The sequence below is a fragment of the Larimichthys crocea genome, chromosome VIII (assembly GCF_000972845.2).
Source record: "Larimichthys crocea isolate SSNF chromosome VIII, L_crocea_2.0, whole genome shotgun sequence".
Lineage (NCBI taxonomy): Eukaryota > Metazoa > Chordata > Actinopteri > Sciaenidae > Larimichthys > Larimichthys crocea.
In genome coordinates this window covers 17,653,276-17,667,533 of record NC_040018.1, presented here as the reverse complement: position 1 = coordinate 17,667,533, position 14,258 = coordinate 17,653,276, and the positions used below count along the sequence as shown (strand labels likewise).

Sequence of the window (14,258 nt, the reverse complement as noted above, 5' to 3'; positions counted from 1 at the left end):
AGTATTTTTGGACACAGCAGACAACTTCTTTCTCACTTACTCTCAACTTCTCTCTTCTTAGCTTCCTCTGTCAATGTCCTCGTCTGCCTTTTTGTCTCTGCCATTATGTCCATAGAGGCTACTGAGCCCAGTTACATTGCCTGCTTGACCAGCTCCAGTTCTGGCACAACACCAGCTTCTCATGTGCCTAAAAACCTAACTTAACACCTGTGGTACAAACAGTAACTTTCCCTCGGTGTTCTGTTCATTAGCTAATGACAGAGACTCCATTTACCTGATTGCAAGTCAGTGTAGCATCAAAATGATTTACAGTAAGTTATTTTATAGTAGGAATGTTACACAGTGTTAGTTTAATATTTAATTCATGTGTTTTTTTCTCTTTTTTTCTTTTTACAGCTTTCATGTAAAAATAAATCATGACTCACACTGTCGCCCTCTAGGACCTTTCCTCATGAATAAAGGTACAGTAAGTGTAGAGGCTGACAAGAGACAGAAATAGCAAAACAATAAGGCAAAGGCAGCGGGGAGGAGGAGGTTGAGGGAGGTCAAGAGAGCTGGTGAGTGAGGTAAAGTATAAAAGAAAAGTGCAGTAAAGCTGAAGGAGGAATAGTAGCCAAGTGGCAGAAGAGAAAAAAAACAGACAGAAGGGAATAAACACATATGGAGACAGAGAAACAGAGAGTGACATGTGCATGGAGGATGAGTCTGAGAGGCCCTCAGCTCCACTTGACTCAGTCATGGGAATGATTTGATTATGACCACATGAACAGCTGTCTTATGTAACACACACACACACACACCCACGTACACACACAGACACAGACAAAGAGAGAGCTCAAAAATAATGAGCGGTCTGTGATCTAGCCAAAAACCTAGATGGTGCAAAGGTGGCCTTTCGCAACAGAGAGGGAGTAAAAGAAAGAGTTCATCTCACAGACGAGGTCAGCCAGGTTTCTTCCTGTCAAATTAAAATGCTCTTAGGCTTCTTCGTTTAGCAGCTGAAGCAATTGATATTCAGGACTTATACAAAATAGTTCTCTTTAGCACTGAATTGTAATCTGGGAGACATATTCATGTCCCTTATTTCAAGGTGCACTGTGGAGTTTTCTTGTAAACAAACAAACATGTTTACTTGCAGTGTTTCTCACAAAAAAATGCATTTACATCCTCATAAACCATGTCAGAAACATATTAAGTCCTGCATGGTTTATGTCCATGTTTACTGGTTTACAGTCGTCTTCTTTGCTGCCTCCACTTCTTTGTGCATTTTCACCATCAATGGTCAGTCAGCAGCAGCAGAATAGCATGAAGCAGGACTGTGTATCAGACTTCTTACTGGTTTAACAAACAACATCACATCACCCCAGTACTAGCTTCTCTCCATTGGCTTACAGTTTGCTGGGGAATTGATTTGAACATTTTCTGATCATCACATAGCGTAATTGTTGACCCCATATGTTCCCAGTTTTATCTCCTCAGGCGTGCCCTTCTGGCTGTTCTAGAGTTGAGTCGTGAATCTAAACATGACCCTGCTTTTGCCATCAGGGCCCTGCCCCGGCTTTGAAACAACCTGCCTGAGGAGATCAGACTTTTGCAGAATTAGTGACTTTATGAAAGCTGCTTTATGGTAGCAAAAACACAACATGACATATTATATTATTATTATTATATTGCCACATTCTGTAAATAGAGCCCTCTCTATCTCATTCGACTAATCTCAGGTCCACCGATGAGCCACGTCATTGCAGATTTTTAAAAGATTAGCCAACATGGCTGTGGCCAGAGCCACAGATTTTGAGCTTTACAACAGCTCAATAGTAATATCACAGATACAACATCTATTTTTTTTTATACTGTCAATAGGATCGAACAGCTAAACAATGAGCTGACTCACTATGAAACTCCGTACGCTTGTTGTGGTGAGCTGCAGATTCAGGCGATTCTTAGTTGAGCAACCTCTTTCATGTTGTTTTCACACTGACATTTGATATATTGTTGTATCATTATATTATAAAATTATTGATTATTGCTGCTTTAAAGATTAGTGTCTTCAGGTCAAAAGCATTGAGAGATTAACTAACACAGTAGTATGAAGTACTGTAACTGAGTAAACACTTATAAATGTACACACATTTTTATAATTGGATGTGTTGAACAAAGTAAATACTTTGTTTACTTTCATCCATAATGAAGCTGACCCTGTTTCATGTTGCTGATGACTTGAACTAAGACAAGTCTGACCTCACTGAAGGTTCAGGTAATGAATAATAAAATGCGATGCTAGTGGTGCAAAGCCTGCGCTGTTATGCAGGTTCAGCCGCACCACACAGCATCGGAAACTCACAATTCATCACTATTTCAGAGATGACTGACAACAATTCCTCACACAACACACCACACAGAGTTGACAGTGTTAATATTTCATCACACCGAGCAAGAGGTGTGTAAATGCATTATGGATGTAAGTGGTTTAAGTATCGTGCAGTCTGTATCTACAACAAGGTTTTTATTAATTATTCAGTAAAGACAGTGATAATGATTTTTGACCTGACAAACTACAAACTAATCACATTCCCACCATTCAGCTGTACCATTTAGTGATAATTAGTCAATGTTAGCGTGCTAAACCAGGATGATAAATATTATATCTGGAGCATTAGCATGTTAGTATTGTCACTGTGAGGATTTTACCATGGCATAGCTTGTGTTAGCATTTATCTTAAAGTACAGTCTTACGGTATAGAGCTGCTCGTGTGACTGTAGCATGTCTTTTCACAATTACAATTTACAATATACTCAAATAACAGTTTATTAGTTACAAGTGTGCAGTCAGTCCAGTCTGACTTACCTAAACACATAACAATGATGTTAAGTTGTGGTTGCCTTTTGTTTAGTGATGGCCTTGTATTTTGGCTGTATCGTACTCAGATATGTATTTAAACAATAAATATCTAAAAGACTTTTAGTGTGATAGAGAGAGGTGCTGTGTCTCAGTTTGAATACTTCCATTAGTACACTTTGTACACTATGTACTTTCTGGCGTACTGCACTAATTACAGCAGCGTAGTGTTTGTCTCAGTTTAAGTACAGCCGTTGTGACAATTGGAACTTTTTAATGCTTTTTCGTGTGGAGCATTAGGACCAACATTTGACAGCCCAAATATAGATATAAAACATTAAATTACATTTGTGTATTTCAGTATTCACTGCAACTGCTTCAAACCCCACTGGTCCCTCTCCTTCTGCTATGTAGCTAAAATGGCGATCATCCCATTCCACACTCAACATTATGACCGTCACAGTACACGACATTTTGTCATGATTGACAGTGTGAACGCACTTACATACTCAAAATAGCATGTGGAAGTGTGGAAGCGTGCAAATTCGAGACACTGCAATGGAGTGAAGGTGAAGTGATGTTCAGATGGTAGGATGAGGAGATGACTGAGGCGGTCTATAAAGACCATTCACAGATGACCTGGGACTATGTCTTACACATTTATCTTTTATTTGGTGATAGAGTAACCATCTCACAGTGTATAGTCCAGATGTCTGTTTTCTACCTTTGTCTTCTACCCAAAGCATAATAAACCTAATAACCATAAAGTTATTACGGTAATGTCTCATGATGTTCTCTCTGCAGTAATTAAGTAATCTGTTGAGAGAAGTGAGCTAAAATGTGCTGAGATTTCAGATTGACTAAACTACACCCAGTGTCACTATTTGATATTCTGAATATTATAATATTGATTCAGTGATTCAGGTTTTGAAATGATGGTAAAGGGGGACCACTGACACTGGTGAAACAAGAACAAACATAAAAGGTGAAAAATGATGATAACTGATTTTAGTCGTGCTAGCGATTGCAGTGCTGGTTCACCCCTTTAAATGTCTTTTTGTACAGCTATTCATGACTCCCAGATGATGTATTATTGTTTTCCTCTCAAACTAAGAGTGAGAGGCTCCAACTCACCTAAAGCACAGATATGAGAAATGTATTGTTGCTGCTAGTTAGAGGTAACTCCTTTACAAGCTGAGCCTGACTGAAAAGGGCAAAAACCAGTTAGTTCACACAGTTGCTTTCAAGCAGGGCTAAAAGCATGAATACATATTTTACCTAAAAGTTTTAGCAGACAGTTTAAAGTACATCTTTGAATGGTGCTCTCTTTTTTTCATATGCATCCATACGGATAACTGTCAGTGCTTGACCACAACCAGGAAGGTTTCTTGAGCTTTTCCTCTTGCATAACATACAGCACAAAAATAACCTGCTAAGATGACAGGGTGACTGATAAAACTTTCATAAATGTTGATTTAGCTGTAAAACGTCACTCTCTGACTTCCATAAAAAACAGCCAAGCATGCACACACACGCATGAACACACACAGTTGTAAGATCCAAGCACAAACAACAAAAACTACAAGTGTGTAATCAACCACACAGGAAAATCTATTTTATTCATATCATTGTCATCTCTGTCACCATTGCATGTGATAAATGTACATGGTACAAGCAAATGTGATTTATTTAAAATGTGAAAACGTGAAAACATCAATAATATGGACATTTACATACAGTGTTTTTTTTTCCAGAATTACACATGGAATTTATTTTAATATGTCACTGTCCCTCGCTCTCTCCTTCCTTTGCTTTTTCTCTCTCTCCTGCTGCTGTTAAGCGTTCTGCATGAAAGAAAGTGAGAAGAACCAGGAAGGTAGGGTCAGCAAATCTGCATTTACAACTATGTGACGTGTGATGTGTTAAAGTGTTAGCGAGAGATTGAGAGAGAGAGAAAGGGATGCAGATGCTTGGTTGAGAGAGAAGTGAGGCATTTGCCGACCTGTCGGGGGCTTTTATTTCATGTTTCTGCCCTGAGGACCTCTCTTTCTCTTTGTCTGGAAAAACAACCTGGAAGAACTAAGATGGAATATCGGAGGACTCCACTCTGTGAAACAGAGTGTCAAACAAAGAAGAGCGGCTGAAGGGAAGAATGACTCAAATTTTAAATTTGTATCTAGTTAAGAAAGTGAAGAGGACAGAGAGGCTTGTGTACGTGGGCCTATCTGACAACTGGCAGAGGACAAGGAAGATTTATACATATAATTATACTGTTAGTGTTTTCTTTGAGGGAAAGGCAAATAGCAGAGAGGAGATAATAGGAGAGGAGAGGAGAGGAAAGGGGAGGAGAGAGCAAAGAGTACAGGAGTACAGAGTGGAGAGAGGAGAGGACCAGAGCAGAGAGGAAGAGGAAGGAGAGGGGAAGAAGAGGAGGCAAGAGAGGAGGAGGAGAGGAGACGTGAGGAGAGGACAGAGGAAAAATAGGAATAAACACACTCCAGATGGGATCTTGGCATTAAGAAATGTAAGTATGAACAGTGTGTGTGTGTGTGTGTGTGTGTGTGTGTGTGTGTGTGTGTGTGTGTGTGTGTGGTGAGAAATGATGCTGCTGCTGAGCTGTAGTCATTAATGATGTTAATGATATGAAGTATAATGTGTAATGTAATCCTCCACTCTTGCTTGCTTACTTCCCCTCCACACATTGCTCTTTCTCCCTCTTGACTATCTTTACTTTGTCTTTTTCTGATGCTGTGTGCATGCTGTGTTCCTCTTTACTCTCAGTTCAGGTCAGGTTAGATAGTAATAGTGCAGAAGCAAAGGGAAAGGCTGGTGTCATATTGTATTAGCATTACACACACAGAAACACACTGGGAGAAATACATATAAAGTATGATGTGTGTGTGTGTGTGTGTGTGTGTGTGTGTGTGTGTGTGTGTGTTGTGTGTGTGTGTGTGTGTGTGTGTGTGTGTGTGTGTGAGCAAAGCTGAAACAGGCGTAGGAATCATATAGTTTTAACAAAGAGCTATTGTGCCATATAAAAATTTGGCCAGACTGCGCAGACACAGGGAGGAAAAGATCAGTGTCTAAGAAAACAAGAGGAAGGAAAAGTATTGTGCACTTGCTGCTGGCGTGTTGGATCCAGACTGTGGTCAGAGACAAAAAACAAACAAGATTTGATTGTGCCACATGGGATGATACAACACGCACAAGGAAAGATGCTTGCATGTCGATTTGTTCTGATTTTATGTGGCTAAAAAACTTTTTTTTGACTTTGTCTGAGTTGGTCTGATGTGTTCAGTGCTTCGAGTTTAATGATTGAAAAAATAGTTTGACATTTTGGAAATTTGCTTTCTTGCTGAGAGATAGATAGATAGATAGATAGATAGATAGATAGATAGATAGATAGATCCTCTCATGTCATGTCCCATCGTGTCAGTGTAAACAGCTCCTGCTGTCTAGACTGTGAGTTTGACTGGCTGTAATGAGCTGGCTGCGGGCCAAGTGTCTCATAGTAATGTCACTGTATAACCATGGCGTTCAGCTGCCTGATGATAAATTACTACATTTAACTGTTGTGATACTGATGGAAACCTGTTTCAGTTCTCTTTTCGTTTTTAAATGTTGTATAGATGCAGTCATGAGACAAAAGGACAGTTTGTATTCACATTATATGCTACAGCTATTAATATGCTACAGTATGAATTATTTGCAATGACATGATGCTTTTTGTTGCAACAAACAGTAACCCAGATGATCCAGATTGTCAAATCCAGAAGACAGAAAGAGAATAAGTGGGAGAACATGCGAGAGAAGGGCAGTCATGCCCTGCAGCGTTTACACATAACATCACAAAATGACCCTGACAGTCAGTGGATTTAGAAATGCTTGGAGCTTTTTGTTTGGTTGTGTTATGTTGCGGTGCAATGTCATGTGATCTGTTGTCGTATTATTTTCTTCTCCTTTGCACTCGCTGTGTTGATACATAGCTTTACGACTCTTTTGTTAGTTTTGCAACATGACTACAGGCCTGAGGTGTGTTTTTATGCTAATGAGCATGGGGATGAGACAAAAATGCATTTTCCTGGGCACATATTTTATGAAATGTGACAGGCAAAATGCAAATTTGTTCTTCAGTTTTTACTCACAGGTCAAGAGTGCTGCAAGAGTTTTTTTACAGCAGAAAAGAGCAGTAGAAGAAGAAGAAGAAGAAGAGAGAAGAACAGTTTGATATCTTCAGAAAGCATCATCCATTTTTTTAGTTTAAACTAAAAAAATGTCTTAGGAGAGTAGGAGAGTACAACATGCAGAGAGCCTGAAAACTGTTCATTTGGCTGGTCTATCGGCATGAAGTAATAAGGCCTGTTTGCCGTCATTATTGAAGGGTTAAATGTTGCAAGCTCATGAAGAGCCAATAAGAACACATTTACATGTAATGAGATATGTTCAAAGCTGTCAGCTGGGGAAATCATAACACAGATTCATGAAATTAAAAAAGAGAAAATCAGCGTCTGTGTCCTTTTCACCCTACTCTGCTGTGTTTGTTCTTTCATAACAGGATTAACATTCACTTCTACAGAGCTTATTTTTAATTTATTTGGAAGATGAGATTCAAAAGTTTTGGACGGGAACATTACGGCACTAAAGAATGTCAGTAATACAAGTGTTGCTGAGGGGCCTGGCAAATTTTCTGTGTAATTATAGTCATGCTTCAGACACAGATTTAAAATGTCACTCAAATGTGCAGATATTGCTCAACTCAAGTGTTACAACTCTTTCAGATAAAGAGAATAAAAGGAGATGGCAAATGTTTGTCGGATTTGTGTGTCAAGTGACTGATAGTTGCTTATTTGCATTATCCACTGACAGGTTTATTCAACTCAACTTTTCTGGATTGTGTAAAAACAAAACATCAGACCTTTTCTCAAAGGTTGCATTTAGGTGTAGCTCTATAAGCTGTTAACAGTTCAAGTAAAGTCATATTTTTAGCTCAATTTAAACAGTCTACTGTAAGTTGAGAAAAAAAGAAGAAAACAAAAATATGTTTTGCCCCTTTTCCTAACTTGTAAATCATCTTGTGACCACTCAGATTTCTGGGGCTTTTTGTGTTATCATCATTTATAAAACTCCTCAAAACATGATGTGTATGAAATATTCAAACTCTAACACTCACTTCGTTCAATAAGCTAAAAAGCGAAACACGATCAGACCTTTTTTCATTAAAGTCTCTCAGAATGTGGAGCCCTTAATCTGAACAGATCTTGTTAGAAAGGAGTTAAGAAAAAAAAAAGCAGACACAGTGGAGTCTCCTCTCTTTCTTTGCTCGTCTCGTTTCCCTCCCAGTTCTCCTCTCCTTTCAGAGGATGAAGGATCTTCCTGGATCCTCTCCAGGACGTCAGCTCTGTTAGGCTCTTTATACCCATTTTCCTTTCCAACATCTGTCCTGATCTCTTTCTATCATCAGACAGTCTAGACCTGTGGAGTTAAAGATACTGTACATTTATTATCAGTGCCATCAACAAGTCACACACACTGAAGGTATAATCCTGAGTGTGTATGGGGGAGTTCCAGTCTGGGTGTGGGGCTACATGTCTAGACACAATACTGTATAAAACTATCTCTACTCTACATTTAACCTGGGTATTGCATACGGGTATAGACAATAAATGATGCAGTATGTGGCACCAGTTGATACTGTATTGTTGTCTTTGAAACAAACACATAACACGTCCAGACTGACAGCAAATGTTTGCATTTTATATTGTCTCATTCACGGCTCAATAATGGAGCTAAATAAGATGTGATGACCTTAAACATGGATCCTTCTAAACACAATAATAACCCTCTTGATACCATAATTTGAGGGTGTTCACATTCACAACTAATGAAGCTCTTTTCATACATATTTCCCAGGAGTAAAGGGCTTACACTGTTCATCATGTATGGATGTGAAAGTCACCACATAGACTACTTCACTTGAAATCTACATGCTATCGTCAGCCACAACAATGAAAAGCAAATCAGGGTCAATACTTGCAGCCCACAAGATGCCTTTACAGCGACAGAGCATGAAGACCTTTCAAAATGAGTAAAAGCAAAGAGGCTTAAAAACCCTTAAACAGCAGGGTTGCTTTGTCAAAATGTACTGTATAGGGCTCTCACAGGATCATTTTCCCTACACATGCTATAAGTCAAATTCATCTTTCATTTTATATTTATAGTGTGAATGGTTGTTTGTCTCTATGTGCCCTGTGATGAACTGGAAACTTGTTGATGAGGATAAGCAGCTGCAGATAATGGATGGATGGATAGATTCTCTTCTTGGCAAATTAATTACACCCAAACTAAAACTGCAGAGAGGCGGAGAGAAAGTCTGTAGCCATAACGTGTACAAAAACGTACAAAAAGAACAATTACACTGAATGTGAACCACAAAACCAGAACAGAAAGAAATTAAGATTTAGGAGCCACTGGATTATTTACATGTTCATGTGTTATCAGCATAATGACAACACCACCACATCTGTAGTGTGCCTCTGTGAGTGTGTCCACCAGCAAGGTGACTCTATTTACGACCAACGAAGAATAGATGGACCCTGCCTCTGAGCTGCCCAAAGTCAGCTGGGATAGGCTCCAGCCCCACCGTGACCCTGATGAGGAGGAGCTGTTGCAGATAATGGATGGATGGAAAGAGTAAATGGCTGATGGCTGTTTTCTGCCACCTAGTGGTTGAGTTGCAGTCTCCAGAGGCAGACTGGTGACTGGTAACGCCTTCATATGGCCTTAAATATAAATCTTTCATATTGTACAAGACAAATAATGATGTGGTACCACTCACAGTGGATTATAATAACCTCGCACAGTGCACACTACGACTTGGTTTAAGGGTGTAAAGTTTTCAAATCATATACAAATGGTCCAAGCATGATACTGCGTGTATACTTTTCTTGAACGCACAGTCCAGAGGAGGTAACAAGCACAACAACTCATTGTTAGATATGTCACCGATTTGTTATTCTTAGTTGCCAAAGTCTTGCAAAATGCTCTACACTTGTGTCAGACATCTGTATCTGTTTTTTCACTGCAATCTACCCTCTCCATTTTCATTTCACCTTCCTCAAGTTGATCTTTTGAACATGGTGTAATATCCCTCTGCATCTGCTGAACCTCTGAAGGCATCATGCACGAGTTCGTTAAAGTACATGTGTTTGTGCCTGATCTTAAATTTAAATATTGGCATGTGACTGAGGCAGAGAGGTATGAATGCCTCACTGTGGCTTTACGAGGCAGAAAGTGAGAAGTGATGTATAGATTAAAGGGTAAGGTGTTGAAGTTTCCAAAGTACTCTATAATTAACTCATCTTTTCTCCGTACAAAACAAGTTTCAGCTGTGGATAAATAGAAATGATTGGTGATTTATTTTGTACAAGAGTCTGCATTATTTTTATGAGCAGGAATAACACTGGCAGTGTGCCTAAATCACTCAAACCTTGAGAGACTAACAGGATCGTTTTATTAAAATGCATAACTCTGACAGGGTACGTTTCTATAACTCGCTGTTAACACAAATCATTGGTGTTTATATGCTAATGTGGACTTGTTTTTTATGTTTTTGGGTGGTAATCTACAGGTAGAAGAGGAGTGCGATACATCAACACATTAACTTGAAGGATTGTTTGTGTATAAAAACTCATTCTCCTTTTCATCCTCCTCTCCCTTTCTTTTTTCTTCTTCTTTCTAAAACTCCATCACCTCTGTCCTCTGCCCCTCAAACCTACAATCTAGGGGAGTCGTGAAGTATGAGCTCCACTGACCTCTACAGAAGACAATAAGCTGTGAAATCATGAGTGCTTCAGTGACAGGAAGCCCAGACATGGAGGTCAAAGTGGTCTCCGAGGAGATGGCATTGCTTAGCAACATACTGGCAGCTTACACCTTTATTGCAGGTAGATCCAATCAGAAAAACTATTAATGTGTGTGTGTGATCCCACTGTAGTCAAATAGGAGGATGGAGCTGCAGTCAATTTATATATAACTCTGTTAAACAGTTTCAAACTGTTTTTCTTGTCATCTTCTCTTCCTCACAGACCAACCCGAGAAGACAGCGTTGGTGTTTCTGGGAGGTGTCTCCGTCGGCCTTCTTGTCACACTCTGTGCCATCGTCTTCCAAATACACTGTCGAGCAGACTGCCACTATGGCAACAGTAACCACCCTCACCATCGCCACAGGAACAGGCATCATCGGCGTCACCATCACAGCTGTCCCCACCATCAGCCCATTGACACTAATCCAGACAGCACTGCTGTTGTTACCTCTGGAGGGACCGGGCCTGTTGGGGACAGCGAATCAGAGGACTGGGATGACACGTCTGACCCGTCGGCACGGAGACGCAGAGGCTTTGAGAGAGCTCTGCTGCACAACACCATGTTCACATCAGCTGAGGGTATGTCTTACACAGACACACACAGTATGCCGTATACAGTATGACGCACGTGTGAAGACTTGTGGCTCATGTCAAGACCATGATCCTCATTAGCAGGAGATAAAGTGCAAACATCAGTGTAAACAACGGTTACATGTATAAATGTAAATAGTTGATTATGTCTGCAGGTATTATAGTGATATTTTCTCCAAACTGATTAGGAAACAGTACACAAGAGTCTGTGAGTGAAATACAACATTTAAGTTTTGCATAATAATGTGCCAGTACGCCTTTATAAATGGTTATGGGAATAGACTTGTGAGATTCGCTTTAACAATTTTTTGTGCTTGTGTGTGTGTGTGTGTATGTGTGTGTGTGTTTGTGTTTGTATGTGTGTGTGTGTGTGTGTGTGTATCATCAGAGATGGACCGGGCCCAGCGGCTAGAAGAGCGTGAAAGGATTCTCCGAGAGATCTGGATGAACGGACAACCAGACATCAGTACAGTCACCCAGAGCCTCAACAGATATTACTGACACAGTGAGAAGGACATGAAGATAAACAGGCAAATAAAAGGTGAATAGATAGGTAATGCAATGAAAAAAAACACTGGATGAAATGAACATAAAACATCAGCGTCAGCTTAGGAGCGCTGTCTGCACTGCACCAAAGAGATTCTTACACATCAAACTATTACTGACAGCTCTGCCTGGAGCAGTCCATTCCTCTGTGTCAACAACAAGGAAAACATATGAGTTGTGTCCTCCGATACATGATGGCAGTGCAGTGTTTGGAAGAAGGCATAATGGACCCATAGAGCAGACTCTGCTATATATAACTGCTGGTGTAAAGTCGCTTTTGGTAAGGGGATTTTATAACGTTTCACATTTTTAACAAGTGCTTTTGAGAAACAATGTACAGAGGAGGAACGGGAGGCTTTGTGCTGCAGCTGTTCACAAGTTTATGGGTTTAAATATTGGTGATACTGTCTTATTGCACTTTTATCACCTTCTTTGGTTTCTAAAGCTGATACAATAAAGCATGAGAACTGGAACATAATGGGAGTCATGTGGAAGAATTAAACAGGAAGAGAAATTCACTCTATGCCAAGATAGACTTAAACATACTGGTGCTTTTACTGCTGTAATTCTTCTTCCCCAGATAAAGTGAATGCACACAAAATTGCTGTGGTGGTTGATGAAATATGTATGATTTAACCTGAGAGGTGTGTTGGTTGCATCTGCAGGCTGAGAGCTTGTCAGCTATAGGTGTTGTTGCATATTATGACAGCATGTCATCATGTTTGAGAGGATCATGCTGCCTTTCTTTATTTGGCTCATTTGGGTATTAAATGAGCTAAAACAAAAATGAATAAACTTTTGTTTTTCTGTACATATTATTGAGTGAAGTCCTTTATTAAAATCAAATATAGTGGCACACATTTCTTCAACATTTGTGTCTTTGGGTGGGTTTGACCCACTGTGAGGAGAGAGTATAGACTGTGCTAGAAGCCCAGAAGAGACAGTCCAGAGAATGATCTCTAGAAAGGTTATCTGTGGTCCAGGGCAGTGTTGTACATAGATAATCTCAGATGCAGAGGCAAAAATTCATCTTAAGCCTAAGGCAAGGTCTACAGTGTGCACACAACTGATGCCAAAGAGAGCACCACAACTGGGTGTCCAGTACACAGAGCACTGAACACTCAACCGACATGGGCAGGTCCTGTCATAGAGCACCCACGACTCAAGACGGTAAATAAGGCAAAATAGAGTGCCAAAAAACAGAGCGTACTGTGGACTGCATAGTACAGCCCCAGTAGACAGGGCACTGTGTCAGAGGGCACAATCAACTCATGTCTGTGACTGGTGTGTCTACTCATACTTTCCCTCATTTAAGTGCATGCATGAAATAATAGAAAACCAAATGCATTTACAAACTTATCTCTGAGCTATATGGACCCTGCGGGAAACGCAAAACATCAATTGGGGATATGATGTAGCAACACTGACCAGTAACATAAAACATCAGCACAGACATAAGCATACACAATACACTATTAGAGGCTGGGTTTTATGAATAGGTACATGTTGATCAAACATTGTGAATTGTAAAATAATCATTTATATTTGTTGAAATAAAGCAGCTTGACTCTGTGATATGGACAAAAAGCTGCTCTAACTACACTCATCATTCACTGCATACGCAATAATAATGATCAATTATTGGAGTCAGACTCCCCCTGGTGTCCATAAGGTTTTCTTGCTCTCTAGACCACCTCATTATTTGCATAAAAGCTGTATGTGAATTAGACAAACCAAATTAAAAAGAACAGGCACCACCATTATACATGTTGCAATCAATAAATTAATCATCATAAGAATGAGTTTGGACAATAATATTCAGGGGTTTACTTAAATCATGTCCACTGTTCTGCAAAAGGTAAAAAAAAGTTCCTTCTGCACTCCAATATTCACAGCTGTTTCCACCAAAAAATAATAAAATGACTGCAAGAAATGTTGGGATTCACAAATTCAGTTAGATTTATTGAAACTGGTGCAATGATGCAACATTTCTAACATGGACTTTTCTTTTTTGGTCCAAAATTGAGGTTCAAGGACCATTACATACTTGTGTGACTAATAAAATATGTTTTATATTATTTTAAAGGACCAGTGTGTAGAATTTAGTTGCATCTAGTGGTAAACCTGCTGACTACAACCAAGTGGCAACCTCCGATTCTGGGAAATGAAGTCAATGCAGAAGTGCTAAAAAACTGTAATTCCTCGAGTGGCCGCTTGAGACAGGCTGCAGAAGTGAGTCAGTCAATTAAAATGTATATAAATAAACATGTATACAGTACAGCCTGGTTTAGGCAACGGTTTTAGTCTCTATGGCTATTTCCCTGTTCAACTGTGAGGGGGGTGTTGTTGTTTTTTAACTCGCCAATTTAAATGATATTAAGGCTTAAAGTAGTGCATATTTAACAACATTGCCTGCTTTG

The 14,258-nt window shown here is 39.6% G+C and overlaps 1 protein-coding gene across 1 annotated transcript; it reads left to right on the top strand.

Annotated features, from left to right (window-relative positions):
• Positions 1–5,266: 5,266 nt before the first annotated feature.
• eva1ab (eva-1 homolog A, regulator of programmed cell death b) lies at positions 5,267–12,580 on the top strand. The gene is made up of 4 exons (XM_019253831.2): positions 5,267–5,363; positions 10,622–10,782; positions 10,924–11,280; positions 11,681–12,580. Exons 2-4 carry the CDS (start codon positions 10,680–10,682, stop codon positions 11,791–11,793), a joined length of 573 nt encoding a protein of 190 aa, XP_019109376.1. The 5' UTR covers positions 5,267–5,363; positions 10,622–10,679; the 3' UTR covers positions 11,794–12,580.
• The last annotated feature ends 1,678 nt before the right edge of the window (positions 12,581–14,258 follow it).

Coding starts and splice junctions, on each gene's coding strand:
- eva1ab (XM_019253831.2), top strand. CDS start 10,680: ATGAGTGCTTCAGTGACAGGAAGCCCAGACATGGAGGTCAAAGTGGTC. Junction 10,783..10,923: donor AGCTTACACCTTTATTGCAG/GTAGATCCAATC, acceptor TCTTCCTCACAG/ACCAACCCGAGAAGACAGCG. Junction 11,281..11,680: donor CATGTTCACATCAGCTGAGG/GTATGTCTTACA, acceptor GTGTATCATCAG/AGATGGACCGGGCCCAGCGG.